General features: G+C 43.8%; 1 protein-coding gene across 6 annotated transcripts in view; it reads left to right on the top strand.

The window, feature by feature from the left end:
- Positions 1–15,097, top strand: part of ITPR1 (inositol 1,4,5-trisphosphate receptor type 1) — a 318,989-nt gene that overhangs the window by 275,181 nt on the left and 28,711 nt on the right. For all 6 annotated transcript variants that reach the window (XM_014868346.3, XM_014868351.3, XM_014868350.3 and 3 more), the window contains 6 exons: positions 365–540; positions 4,684–4,848; positions 9,946–10,141; positions 11,526–11,618; positions 12,821–12,960; positions 13,523–13,688. In XM_014868346.3, coding sequence (XP_014723832.2) covers positions 365–540; positions 4,684–4,848; positions 9,946–10,141; positions 11,526–11,618; positions 12,821–12,960; positions 13,523–13,688 — 936 coding nt within the window. The remainder of the gene's footprint in view (positions 1–364; positions 541–4,683; positions 4,849–9,945; positions 10,142–11,525; positions 11,619–12,820; positions 12,961–13,522; positions 13,689–15,097) is intronic.

Raw genomic sequence — 15,097 nt, 5'->3', positions numbered from 1 at the left:
GAAATAGTGTCCTATAGGGATGACCAAGGGGGACAGAGAACTCAGGGAAGGATGGAGCACGTGGCAAGTTTTGTGAGGAAGAAGGGGATGGGGGAGGGTTCCTAGAGAAGGTAATAGCAAAGCTAAACCAAAGATGAACAGGAAAGAAAGAAGAATTTCTCAGGTAGAGGGAACATGTGTAAAGGCTCAGAGTTCAGAAAACACGGATGTGACCGGTTATTTCTGGGGCAGAGAATTGGAGATGAGAGTTGAGACAAATAAGCCCAGAGAGGTGATTGAAGAAAGTGTAATTAAACCCAGTTTGGTCTGTCACCTCTACTCGGTGAAAACTCTGATCTGTGAGAGCCCGGCCTTGTCTTTCCAGGAACACTGGAGCCACACTGGTCGGGACTACTGTGGACAGCCATGCTCATCTCTCTGGCCATCGTCATTGCCCTCCCCAAGCCCCATGGCATCCGAGCCTTAATTGCTTCCACGATCCTGCGGTTGATATTTTCAGTTGGGTTACAACCTACATTGTTTCTTCTGGGAGCTTTCAACGTAAGTATGAATAACTTCATAGCTGCTTTTTTGTTTATGTGAAAACAGGAATGCCTTCCATTCTGGTCCCTAGAATCTTGGCTTTCAATGCAGAAAAATATTGTTTGGGTCAACTGTTAAAATAGCAGAAGCAAGAGAGAGTCGTGGGTGGACATCTCCCTCTTAACCATCTCACGGTATCGTGAACTTCTTAATGTGTTAGTCAGGCATCAACAATCTCGTTTTTAGGGAATATCCCTCTTAGAAGTTAGGCAGGAGGAGGAAGAACAATTGTGATTTAAATTAGTTTTGCCAATCTGGCCAAAAGTTTGCTGGAACAGGAGATTTTAGCCAATAAGTCAAATGATCAAACATTGAGGGCCACACAGAACAGAGAGGAGAGGCCAGAAGAATTGTTCAAACACAGAGATGAAGCAGGTACAGAGGTTAGAGAATCAGAGAGAGTTCTTTAAAAGTCAGTGGTGATGTTTGGAAATGCTATTTCACTATAGAATCCAAGCTCATCTCTAGGAGAGTTCTTAGGGAGTGGAGACAGCTGATGTAAGAGATAAGATATATTGGGGAGAGGTTTCCTGGTAAAAGGGAGGAGGCAGCTGGGGCATGTGAGGCACTGTTGGGGTCTAAAATGGCCTTCCAGCAGTTTCTGCCCTGAGCATATAAGGAAGCTGAGGTCAGTGTACAAAAATGGAAATCACATTGCAAAATAAGGTTAATATAGTAATTCATTGCAACAAAAAATGGCCCCAAATGGGTACTCAGATGACAAAGTCAGCAAGGACATCAGAGGAGAAGAGACACTCCAAGCTGACAAGCTTAGGAGGAGACAGGGCTGAAGTTCTGTGTGAAAGAATGGGACGGACCTGGCCAGGAAGCCTGGATTGAGAAGAGCATTTTTCCCGTAGGCTCCATAGGCCAAAGCAGTAGGGAAGCCCAGGACAGTCTCGAGAGACAGTAAACAGTTGAGTTTCACCTCCACGTGGTTCATGCAGTGACATGTAGGACCTGATCCTGTACAAGTCACCTGGGCACTGAATTTCAGGATAATGCACTTGGGCTTCATGCTGCAGGCCAGCGTTTCTAAAATATGTTCACAATTGATAAATCTTAGGTGAAAATGTGGTTCCATAGTTAAATCAATGTGGGAAATGCTGGGTTAAACAAAATTAAAAGTTTTCTACTGCAGGATTTCTGAGACTTTAACACACTGGTATGGGTCATGAATCTCCAAGAAAGCAAAATGGCGTATCTATGTCTCCCAAACATATTTAAAAAAAACAGTTTTTATTTTTAAGTATCCCTTGGGATTAGTGTGGTACAGAATATAGGTTGGGAAAGTCTTTTCCCAGAAGTGGGAAATGTCTCAAGGTTTTTTGAGCAAAGAAATGGTATATACAAAGAGGTATTCTTGAGAAAATTCATTCAGTAGTGGCACATTATGTGGATTCAAGTGGAAGGGACTGGAGGCAGGGGGACCATTTAGGGCCTCTAGCAGAGCTTTTGATTAGATGTGACAAGCCTACATCTTGGTCATAGCTTAGAAGAAAGAAGGAAGGTACACATGTCAGAGCTGCAACAGAAATAGTAACATGTGGCAGGCGTAGAGTCAGAGCCTTACACCTGAAAGCAAGGTAGGGTCTTGGTCTAGGGCCTCTTCTCCAGGCAAAGAAGGTAATACTGTCTTGAGTGGGTGATGAAGGAGGCAACTCTCACTCCAGATTTTCAGTCATGGATAAGTGGGAGAATAATAAATGTATCCAGCTAAAATGAAGTCATGCAAAGACCTAGTTTTCAGGGTGAAAATACACTTAAATTGTTGATTTACTGGACTTGAGGTGACAAGTTATTAATCTTAGCTCTGGCATTTGGAAATGCTTGACTAGAGTGACAAAGACACACCAGTGTTGGAGATGGGAATGTAGGCATCGCCTGCAGTGAGTAGAAGCTATTAAGAAGGAAACAGAATAAACAAATGAAAAAGAGGAAAACCTCTCAGTGTTTCAGAGGTTGTCTTCTGTAGGCTGTCTGGTTCTTTCGTTTCCCCGGCCTTTAATCATTCGACGGTTATCCCTTCTTGAACATAAATCAGTTGGGGGAAGACTCAAGTTAGATAATTTCTACCACTTATAATAACATTACTGGGGGCAGATAAAACAACTAGAATAATTATTTAGAGGGAATGAAAAAAGAGCAACACCCACATGGAGCATATGGGAGAAGAAAGAGGAGCTCTGGACAGAGAGAAGGCATGTTGGAGATCTGAGAGCTAGCGAAGCAGGCCAGGATGGTGTCCTGGCGGCCAAGGCGAGGAGACTGGTGACAAGGACTGGGTGGAAAGCCCTGTCGTGCCGCGGGAGCTGGGGTAGGTGCTCAGAGCAGACAGGGGAAGACTGCTGCATGTCCCTTGCAGAACAGGACTTGGGGAGAGCTGCCGCAGTGGAGGTAGGATGAAGGCCAGATCCAAGGTTGATCAAGCAGGGTCAGTAGGCAGTGGGGCCAGCAGACTAAGACCATGAATAGGGGATATTTGCTGGTGGAGCAATGGGGAAATGAGGGCAGGAGGTAAAGGGGAGACTGGATTCAAGTGAAGTGGATTACTCTGTTGTTTAGATAGCAAGAGCCTGGGCATGTTTGAGGTCCTGGAATGTCAACCAGAGCATGGCCTTTTTTTTTTTCCTGAAACCCCATCACCACAGTTCATCCAGAGTCGATGATACTTTCTCACCCTATGAAAGATCCTACACTGGCGAAGCTTAGAATATTGGGAAAAAACAAAACAAAACAACTGGTTGGTTGAAGGTTTAGTCTGTCTGAGAAAGCCGAATGTTCTCTATGGGTGTTGGCTTCCTCGCTTATCTGATTGCTGAGAAGCTCGCTTACACTGACCCACCAGATTAGCTGGCAGAATTTCCCCAGCACCTGTGGCCAAGCTAGCTAGGGTAGCAGAAGACGGTTTTACCAAGTGCATCCGAAAAGCATTCTCTCCAGCCTTCTCCTGATTCAAGTTTTTCCATCAACATGTTGCTGGAGACAGACTTCTAGGCATGGGTTTCTGTCAAAAGTGGAACTAAATCATGCAGTGGAACAACCTTCCATTGCAAGTGTCAGAAAACCTTATCCATACTAGTTTAAGCAAAAAAGAAAATGTATTGGTTTATGTGACTGAGAAATCAAGAACCTTCAGGTGTAGCTGAATACAGGTGCACAGACAAGAGCATCAGGGCCCAGTTCCTTTTTCCCATCTTTTGGCTCTGCACTGGTGGTACTCTAAGGCTCCATGGTATGGCAGGATGCATGCCAACAGCTTCAGAGCTTACTTTCTGCCAAGTTCAAGGTCGGGGGAAAGAACAAAATTGTCTTTTGCTGCAGTGCCAGGGAAGACCTCAGTGGGTATCATTGGCTCCGTTTGGTCACTTGCCTATCCCTGAACCAATCGTTATTGCCAGGGGAATATAATGTTCCGATTGGAGGGAGGGAGCACACCCCCCAGCCTCCCACTCCCAGCCCGACATCAAGGACTGATACGTGGAAAAGGATGGATCCCTGGAGGAAAAGTAGAAGTTATTCCTAAAAGAGGGGGCAGGGGAATAGGACCCATCCTGAAGTCCCTTACTGTTTTTTTGTTTTCCCAAGAAAATTCTCATTTTCCCTGTGAAATTAGGAGCAATGAAAGACAAGAACTGGTTGCTTCTCGTTAAGTTGCAACCCTATAATGCCTAGAACGTAACAGAAATTCAGAAAACGCTCTTAATCATGCTGATCACAGGGTTTGTGGATTGAGGTGACTTCTGTGTTTGACTAACTCAGAATGTTAGAAATGATTCATATCTCATTTTGAAAATCATAATTTCAGTATGTGTTAATTTTGTTTTTGTCATACACAAATGCCACTTGATTACTCTTGCACACAAAGTTATTTGACTACCACGTAACTTGTAATATGCCTGAAAAGCAAAGTAATGAAATTACTTAGAGCTGCAAAAAATAGTTCTTAGCCGGCTTGGTGGGCACTTGATGCAAAAGGAAGCTTTAGTTTGGGCACAATTACTGAAATACGTTTGGGTGAGAATTGCCCTTAGCTCTCCTGAAGAGTCTGAAGTGTGGCATAGTCCATGCTTATCTGACTGTTCCTGTCATTGTTCTCAGGTCTGCAATAAAATCATCTTTCTAATGAGCTTTGTGGGCAACTGTGGAACATTCACCAGAGGCTACCGAGCCATGGTTCTGGATGTGGAGTTCCTTTATCATTTGTTATATCTGCTGATCTGCGCCATGGGACTCTTTGTGCATGAATTCTTCTACAGTTTGCTGGTGAGTTCCTGGTGTTGAAAGATTTTACCTGTTGAAAACCAGGAGAGTGTCCAGCATCCTCCCTCTCATCACAGACCCCTTCTTTTAATGGTGATGGGTGTGCCTGGCCTAACAAGGTCGTAGCTCCCCTGCACACAAGGTTTGGGGGATCTGGAGAGAAAAGTTACCCCGGGAGCAGGTCAGCTACTAGGAGCCCTGGAGGTGCACGGTCCCACCGCGTGTGTGCACATCAGACCTTTTACTTTTCAGTAATGGATGATGCCTGCCATCTGGATCAGGAGATATTCTTCCCCTTATACCTTTGTTTTTCTTTATTTCTTGGACTCAGCCAGGGCTTACCAGGGAGAATATTTTTCAGACTGTCATCTTCTTACGATTCTCATGGGATCTATTTTCCAGTGAAAACACGTGGTGAAAATAAGAGCAGGAGCTATTTTCAAAATCCAGAGATCCACGATAAGGAGCTTGATGGATTTGTTGGTTCTGGAGACCTTTTCAGTAGAAGTTATTTTGTTACAATCTGAGCCAAGTGGTCAATGTCTTGATAGTCTATAAAATGAGTTGGTTCCGTCACCTTCCTCCTGAGCAGGTTTTTAAATTATCCAGACCTGTAGAGTTGTAGATAAGACACCATTTTCTCGTATCTACATCAAACGACAGGAAGCATAAAACTGACCTCTCTGCAAGCAAAACCAGCCATAATGGAACTAGAAGTATTAAAATGTTTACGAGGATAAAAAATGGTCAAGACCTCAGTGTTGACTTCAGACGAGGGACTTACTTGCAAAAGGCAGAACAAGGAAAGCTCTTCAAGGAGGTGCTCTCCATGTGGTCTCTGAGCTGGTTACTTAGCTGTTCCGTGCCTCAGTTTCCCCATCTACAAAATGAGAACAATATATCTCCCTTACAGGGCTGTTTTAGGGATTATCTGCAACTGTGTGTGTCAGGGTCTTAGAATAGCGCTGCCACAGAGTAAATGCTTTGCAATTGCTAGCTATTATTGTTGTCTTTGTCATCACATATTCGCTGTCCCGTCTAAAGCACCATATAAAGAATTCACCATTCAGGTCATCCGGATTAGCTCATTCCATTAGCGGTGGGTGTTGGCAGACTGAGGGGAATGGATTCTTCTCCCTCATTTTAAAATAGGTCTGGCTATACTTTGAGGTTTTAGGCAAAGAGGTCTCTGGCTGTACTTGTGGTTGCCATTATGCGGCCTATTTTGGTCACTCTGTGGCACAACTCTTTAGAACTCCGTGTATATTTCTGAGCTTTTTTGTCTCATGCAGTAATGTCCCTGGATGAGGTTCTGGGTTGTGAGTCAGGGAGACCCGTGTCTGCCAATCCAACTAATTCCTGTCCTCGGTCGGCAGGGAGGCAGAGTTCAGTCGGAGTCTCCCTCATCCCTGCTGAGGGGTCTCCCAAGATGCTGGCGATTCCCCTTCAGACAATGCCATCTCTCGCAGGGACAGTTTGACTTCTCCTACAGTCTACATCCAGTTGGCTCCCTTTCCTTTTCTGCTCATTCGAACCCTCTTCTTTTGGTCACTCGCAATGCCAGGTGGTGCCAGTGCTAGATGTGGGGGATGTCAAGACGAGACAAACCAGTATCGTCCCTGCCCTCACGGACCTCACAGTCTAGAAAATAATAGTTACTACCATTTATTGAGTGTTCGCTGTGTGCTCTTTTCATACACTTTCTCACAACTACCTTTGAGGTAGATGGTATCTCCAAATTACAGATGGTGAAACTGGCGCTTGGTGAGGTTAAGGTAAATTGCCTGGGGTCACACAGTGAGTAAGTGGCAGAGATAGGATAGCGACTCAACTCTCTTGACTCCCAAGTCTAAGTTCTTAAGCACAGCCCTGAACTGCTTTTCATTTGAGCTTGTGAAAAAGTCCCTGCTTCAAAGAAACTGGTATTTCCCATTTCAGTTTGCATTCGTGGCCTCAAATCTCTAATCTGTCACAGAAGGATAGAGTAACTCAGAGCTTCCCACCATGTTACCTGAGCTCAGTTCACTTTCAGAAAAACTTAATAGCATCAAACCAAATTGTAGCTGGACACCTCTCATATGTGCTTCTGGATGTTTTCTAAGCTGTCTCAGCCTTGACTTGTCTGTGACCTCAAGTGATGTGTTCTTGTTGGTGTCAAAAGCAGTATTTAACGTGTCTGTTGAGAACCACAGACAAATACTGAAACCATTCAAATTATTCCACAAATAATGAAAGCCAGCGACAGAAAGGAATTGGACAGAGACCTCCAGCAGGGAAGACCCACACTGGGTTGTGAAAGGTCCAGGCCAACAGGCCAGGAAGGGAGAGTAGGAAACTGTGGCCTAATTGAAGTGCTGGGGCCCCCCAAGACTGGCTGAAGCCTGCATTCAAGCTGTGTCCTTAGAAAAATATTAACACCCTAAGATGACAATGTGCAAAGTTCATAGGCAGGTAGTTAACAAAAGGAGAAATCCAGATGGTCACTAAACATGGAAAAATGTTCATTCTTAATAGTAAACAAAAACATGTTAATTAAAACAACAGCGTGGAGCTAGCCCTGATGGCCAGTGGTTAAAGTTCGGCCCTCTCATCGCTTTGGTGGCCCAGGTTCAGTTCCCCAGCATGGAACCACACCACTCATCTGTTGAAGGCCATGCTGTGGCGGCAGCTCACATAGAAGAACCAGAAGGACTGACAACTAGAATATACAACCATTCACTGGAGCTGTGAGGAGGAGGAGGGGAAAAAAAAGAGGAAGAGTGGCAACAGATGTTAGCTCAGGGCGAATCTTCCCCAGCAAAACAAACAAACAGCAGCATGATCCCGTGTTGTACCTGTGACATTAGGAAAGGGTCAAAAGCATGATCATGCCCGGTTCTAGTGACAGTGTCCTAAAATGGGCACCGTTCTCTAACAGTGGTGAGTATAAATTGGTACAACCTTTCTGGAAGGCAATGGGGTAATAAGTTTGTATTATAACATTTGATCCAACAATTCCATTTCTGGAAATTCACCAAAAAGAAGTAACTGGACAAGTATGTATAGAGGCAAGTACAGAGGGGTTCATCACAGCATTATTTTTAATGACATATAATTGAAAATATCATGATTGTTTAAAAAAAAAAGAAAAGATATTGGTTAAGTAAACTGTGACTTTCCATACAGTGAAATACTAGGTGATCCTTTTTTACAGGAAATTGTTTATGACTGCTTGGTGAAAGAGGCTGACTATATGCCAATGTTATGGTATAATATTTTTGTAAGAATGTGTATATATTACATTTTTTCAAATAATTCTTTAAAATTATTTTGGAAGGAAATAACTGGTTGAGTAGATGTCTATAGATGGCAGGGTTATTAGTCATTTTTGTTTTTCTTTGTGCTTTTCTGTGTTTTCAAAGTTTTCTCCATGGAACATGTGTAGTTTTCTAATTGGAGGAAAGCTTTTCCTTTATAAAGTAACACATGTCCATTGTTTTAAAATAGGGAATTATAGATGTACGAAAAGAAAAAAAATCACTTGTCATTTCAGTGATTTGGGGGCTGTATAATCTCTACAGTTCTTACTCAGAAAACAAGTGTCATTTCTTGTCGTCTGAAGTTGCTCTTACTTACCGCTCTATAGTGTGTTGCTGGGAAATATTTAACCAACATTACCAGTACCATTAGCCTTTTGTACTCTTATGTTGACTAAACGCCTCTTCCTTGCTTCCTTGGAAGTATCCTACTTTACTGGTATCCTTCACACTGGTCTCAGGACACAGATTGGCATTATGGAGGCAGAAGGGCTAATGGACCAGAAAATGAACTCAGATGTACAATTCTAAATGGAAAGGGACTGGGAGATCAGCTAGTTCAGTCCAGTGATTTTACAGAGGAGGAAACTGAGGTCCAGAGAGGTTACATGGTTCCATCAACATCGTGCAACAAATTAAAAACAGACTCAGGATTTAAATCCTTGTTCCCTGACTCACGTCACTGTGCACAGTCATTCCCCAAAGCCACAGTGGAGGCAGAACCTTCAGGAGAGGATTAGATGTCAGCTCAGAGGCCATATTAACCTAGCTCCCAGGTCCAAGAATAACCCCAGAGAGCTCTCCTCCCATCACCCTGCACCATTCCTCCAGCCAGATGTCTGAGACGGTAGTTCTTAGAAAGCCAGCCATCGGTCCTCACATACCTATAAGCACCTACAGGGATCCTCCATTTCTCAGGAGGCCAACTTCTTAGCAGAGGGCAAGCCTAGACTGTGAACACATTGTGAACTGCAGGGGGTCGCTGCCCCCACTAGGGGGATGGGAAGGGTTTAGGCTGCCTCGTGGGTAACCACCACCAGTGTCCCTGCCCATACTCTGTTGTGACCTTGGCCCAGTCTCTTCATCAGGAAATTAATGATAATTACCATTTCTTGTGTACTTAGCCAGCACATAAGTGTAACTGTATGCAAAGTACTGTATGTACGTGGTCTATTTATTCTTCACATTAACTCTCTGTCCTCCAGTCTGCACATGAGGACACTGAGGCTCAGAGGGGAAGGAGAAAGTTCCTAGCCCACGGTCCTGATGGCAACAAGTAGTTGAGCTAAGATTTAAACCTCTGTCCGACTCCACAGTCCTTGCTCCCTGCACTGGCCTGTTGTACGTTGGCCTTCCTGAGACTCTAAGCTCCAGGAGGGCAAGGACCAGGACTTGTGTAATCCTATAGGCAGAGTGGTCGGCCCTTAATAGAAACTCAGTAAATACTCCCTAAATGATTGCGTCCCAGGACCCTCGTCACTTCCCTCTCCCTCGCTCTCTGCAACTCACCGGTACAGCTCTGTATTTTCTCTATTTCCAGGACCTCTAAATTGTATGTACACTACTTGAAATTGCTACTGTTTCCTGCTCTCCTTTTCTTTGTTTATTTTTCCTCCATTTTACCATCTCAATTTTCACCATGAAGACATGCAAGATGTTGTGTTAAGATAATAGCATGTTGTTTTTGAGTTTCCAAGAGGTGAATTCTCTATAAATCAAGTTTTCATCGTGGGATATTGATGTCCATCTAATATAGAGGCTTCTTAAAATTGTCCCCTTGTCTTCTTTTTGTTTGTTTTTAAAGCTTTTTGATTTAGTGTACAGAGAAGAGACTCTGCTTAATGTCATTAAAAGCGTCACTCGCAATGGACGGTCCATCATCCTGACGGCGGTTCTGGCTTTGATCCTGGTTTACCTGTTCTCAATAGTGGGCTATCTTTTTTTCAAGGATGATTTCATCTTGGAAGTAGATAGGCTGCCCAATGAAACAGCTCTTCCAGGTGGGTTTGGGATTGTCTCATCTTTTTTTTAATGTTAAAAGAATATTTCCTGATTGTAACTGACCTAAAGAAAACAATGACTTTAGGAATCTCCCTGTTGTATTTTCCTAAATCCCAGAGCATGAATTTTGAATACAGGGCTTAGTTCTTTATTCAGAGGGTGTGTATGGTGTATCACATGCTAAGCGTGAGTGTCCAGATCCTACATTTAATTTATTCACTAAAGTCATATTTTAAACTAGTACAACTTTTTCTTAAACAATTTGACTGGATATATTGAAAGCACAGTATGCATCCCTGTGGCTTGGGAAATCTACTTCTAGGAATTTATCCTTAAAGGGGAAACCTGCTGACTATGCATGTAGAAACACAAGTACATGGAAGCGTGTTCACAAGCAGTGTGAAAGTGGAAGCAATCTAAGTATAAGGGAGGGGTTCGTCTTGCATTAGCATATGGTCCATTCATGGGGTGGTGTGCCCCGCAGACATGGTACATCTTTATAAACTTTCATGGAAAAATACCCACAAGATATCGTGGGAAACTGCAAAAGAATAACTACAGTAGGATCCATGTATATTTTTTAAAAATTAAAAAGCTCATATATGTCTTTTAAAATATGGAAGAATATACCCCCAAATTGTTGGCAGTGGCTATCTCTGGGGCTTTCTTACTACTTGCATGTTTTATAGTGAGCTTCTATTATTTTCATTTAAGGCAGGAATGGAAGAGATTTCCAATTCTGAGAATGAAAAAAATGACCATATAATTGAGTGACACATCCAAGGGCTTTTTCCTTCAGTGAAAATCTTTGACACTACTTAGCGCAATATTACTGGTTTTTCATCAGGTAGCCAGGCACCCTGAGTCCAAGGAACAAACTAGAATTATTGTGACTAACTAAGCCAGGCAGCCTACTACTGCCTCCCAGATACTGCGTTCTTGGCGTGCATCTCCTGCTCCAAGTTGACACTGAATGTCATTTCCTGCCGACCATCCTAGGGTTCTGAACTAAACGGGTCTGGACCTCAGGCATCCGCTAATGCCCACTGATGCTGCTCATGCAGGCTTGGAATAAGTCTTGCTGGAGTCTGTATGTTCAGTAGTATTTGTCGAAGAGTTTCAGCTGTTTGTCTTTAAAGTTGGAGAGGTGCTATTTAAGTGCGATATTTCTAGTAAGCCTAGAGGAATTGACATTTCTGGCTTTTTTCCCATCCAGATCACCAAATGAAAGTGTAAATTACATCTCTGCTTTGAATTTCTATGCAGGATCGTAGGGTGTTATTTATGTAAAGAATTGTTTAATCAGCCGTGAATCGGGGACTTGAAACATTTTAACCATATGCTGCCGGATTGTTCATCGTGAAATTTCCTTCCCTTCCCCAGATGCCGGGGAGAGTTTGGCAAGTGAGTTCCTGTACTCTGACGTGTGTAGGGTGGAGACTGGGGAGAATTGCTCCTCTCCTGCACCCAAAGAAGGTAGGACCTTGTAGCCTTAAGCCCCACGTTGTGCCAGGCTCCTCTAGAAGCTTAGACGGTGCCCAGGACGTTGGAAGCAGAAGAAAGCAGACTCACTGCTCAGAAGTAGTGCTAGTGGCAACGGGGAAAGGCTGGGAAAGAGGAGGGAGATGAAGGGAAAAGAATGCTACGTGGGAAGAAGATATCTGCTTGCTTGAGTGAGCCAATATTTACTGAGTGCCCACTATCTTTCAGGGATTGTGTTGTCCTCTAAGATACAGTAATATAGTGGGAGGGCAGGCAAGCACATTGATGGTCTCTAGAGAGTATGCTAAATGCTGGGAGTAAGGATGGAATACAGAAGATAGGCACCCAGCCTAATACTGGAGTAAGAGTATTACTAAGGATGTGATAGTTAAACTAAAACAGTAGAATCTTAGGTGAAGAAGGAGGGGTAGGTATTCCAGTTGGACGGAATAGCATGTCTAAAGGCTTGGAGGTAGGGAGATACTGATCATGAAGAGGAAGAATAGCAAGAAGTGAAGTCAGAGAGGCCGACAAAGGGCCAGATCATGAAAGGTCTTACATGTCAGGCTATGGAGGTTAAACTTCATCCAAAAGATGATTGGAAGTTGTTGCAAGGGGAGTGATATGATGAGATCTGTGTTTTAGCAAGACCATTCTCACCACAGCTGGAGAAAAGAACAAGGTGGGCAGCAAGGCATGGTTCTTCCTTCAAAAACCAGTAACAATGGACAGCCTCAAATATAAAGCAATTTATCCAGAGGACCTGCTATAAAATGTTGCTGGATTTGGCCCTCAAACCCTCCCCAGTGAGGAGCCTGGGTCCTGTGGCATTACCCTCAGCTGAGAAGAGATGCTCATGACTCAGAGTATTTAGCAACTTATGTAAGGTCAAACACCTATTCAGAGCTGGGACCGGAGTTTAAAATCTGGAAAGGATAGGGAAAATTTAGATTTAATAGAGGGAAGGGCAATTCTGACATGGCTCGAGAAATTAGGAGGGCTTAGTGATGAAAACAGAATTGCCAAGCCGACTTCAGCTTTTTGAAAGCAACTATTTGACACTTGATTCCTTAATGTTATTCTTTCTTGTTCCCATCTGTCAGCTTGTGAGATGGCATTCGGGAAACATAATCTCAAAATCACGGCATCTCATTTCCCTCACGTTTTAAATCTGTTATTCCTTGCTGTGTTTGTAGAGCTGGTCCCTGCCGAAGAGACAGAGCAAGATAAAGAGCACACGTGCGAGACGCTGCTCATGTGCATCGTCACGGTGCTGAGTCACGGGCTACGGAGCGGGGGCGGAGTCGGAGATGTGCTCAGGAAGCCTTCCAAAGAGGTAGGAATCCCGAGGGGAAGGAAGAGGAACGGGGCGGGGGTGGGTGGTGAGAGCACAACGCAGTGGGCCTGAGCGTAAACTGAAGACGCGAAGGCAGAGCCGGGAGTGGCGAGCAGCAGACGTGCAGAAGGAGCTCGTTAAGGCTGCGTTGCTCTCGTTCATCACGCCGAGACAGTGCGGGGAGCCCAGCTGCCTGGAGAGGGGCGGCGACAGTCCCCCACTCAGTGTATTCATGGTTATTTCCTTCAGGTGGGTCTGGCCCACCTGAACGGATTTCCAAAACATCTTAGAAACCAGGAAGCTACCCTCCTGCACGTGCCACACAACACTTGGAGAATCCACAGTTTAGACACAGGGTATGAAAAGAGGTGGCAGTTGTGGCTTTGAAAGTTTGATGCCCAGTTAGCTGCCACCAAAGTAGACCGATGCGTGCTAGGGGGTTCAGGGTAACCGGGAGTGTTGGGACATCTGACCTGGGTGCAAGTCGTCCTCCTCCTGCCCTGAGCTCTGTGGACCGAAGGGTAGTGGGGTAACCAGACTGACGGAAACCCCACTTTTCCAGGAACCCCTCTTTGCTGCTAGAGTGATCTATGACCTCTTGTTCTTCTTCATGGTCATCATCATCGTCCTTAATCTGATTTTCGGGGTCATCATTGACACCTTTGCTGACCTGAGGAGTGAAAAGCAGAAGAAAGAGGAGATCTTAAAGACCACATGCTTTATCTGTGGTGAGTGTTGCCGCCCGGCTGTAGCAGGGAAGCCAGGCCCGACAGAGCAGGGGGGCGGGGGTGACAGGATTGCGTGCTGCCCGGCTCTTCACTAGAGGGGCGCTGCGGTGTTCTCGAGCATCTCTGCCCCTGGTGTTGAGTGGGCCTGTGCTCTGCCTCTCTTCTGCTGAGAAGTACTTGCAGTGCCCGTGGATTCTGTGCGGCAGTAACCAGTTTGTTTGAAGGAATAGAGTGTTGGATAGAAGAATGTCATCACACGTTATTTGAAATGAATATGTCTTGGGGTCTTTTGGTTGTTGAGCTGCCCGAGCATCTCTTAGTCCCATTCTAAATGACTAGAATGGAGATCTTTCATCCAGCTCCAGCCTGTGGATGTCCTCAGTGCAGCTGGTATCAGGCTTTAAGTGAGAAAATATTCCTCTTAGAGCATATGGTGAAAACATTCAGAGCTTGGGCTCAAGAGTCAGACCTGGGTTCTGATTAAGCTTCTGCCACTTACTAGCTGTGTAACCTTGGTATAGTCAATTGACTTCTCTGAACCTTCATTGCTTATCTATAAAATGGGTACAGTCATATGCACATCTCTGTAATATTGTGGAACTTGGGAGAGCTAGTTTCTGTAACACTCCTAGCGTAAAACCTGCATGTGGTAGCTGCTCGATGATAAACTGCTCCATAAGAGAGGTACCCGGGGCATCAAAGGAATCGTTTTCAGTATAACTACAGGGAAATACATGTCGATGTAAACTAATCAGGTAGGAATCTGGGAGCTGAGTAATCAATTCCGGATCATTCATAATACAGTTACTAAATATCTAAATTTCCTACTGGTATGTCAACTCAAAAAATGAGCATTTTCCATTTAAATACTTAAATTCTTTGCTTTTTGCCTCCTTAAAACTATTTGACTTTTTTATTTTGACATAATTCCAGAATTACAGAAAATTCAAAAGAATAGTACAAAGAATTTCTATATATTCTTCACCCAGATTTCCCAAATATTAATATCATACTTCATTTACTTTATTCATACACACATACTGTTTTTCTGAATTTGAAAGTGGCCAGCATGATGCCCCTTTATCCCTAAATATTTCAATATATATTTCCTAAAAACAAGAGCCTTCTCTTATACATATGCAATGTAATTATCGAGATTGGGAAATTAACCAAGACATAATACTATTATCTAATGCATAGACTCTATTCAATTTCATCCTTTATCCGAATAATGTCTTGATAGCAAATGAAAGTCCCAGGTCATGTGTTACATTCAGTCATCATGCCTCTTTACCCTCCACTGACATTTTTGAAAAATATAGGTCAGTTATCTTGTAGAATGTTCCTTGATTTGAGTTTGTCTGATGTTTCCTCATGGCAAGATTGAGGTTATGCATTTTTTTATAGGA

The sequence above is a fragment of the Equus asinus genome, chromosome 21 (assembly GCF_041296235.1).
Source record: "Equus asinus isolate D_3611 breed Donkey chromosome 21, EquAss-T2T_v2, whole genome shotgun sequence".
In the NCBI taxonomy this organism is placed as follows: Eukaryota; Metazoa; Chordata; class Mammalia; order Perissodactyla; family Equidae; genus Equus; species Equus asinus.
This window is presented reverse-complemented; position numbering and strand designations above follow the sequence as displayed.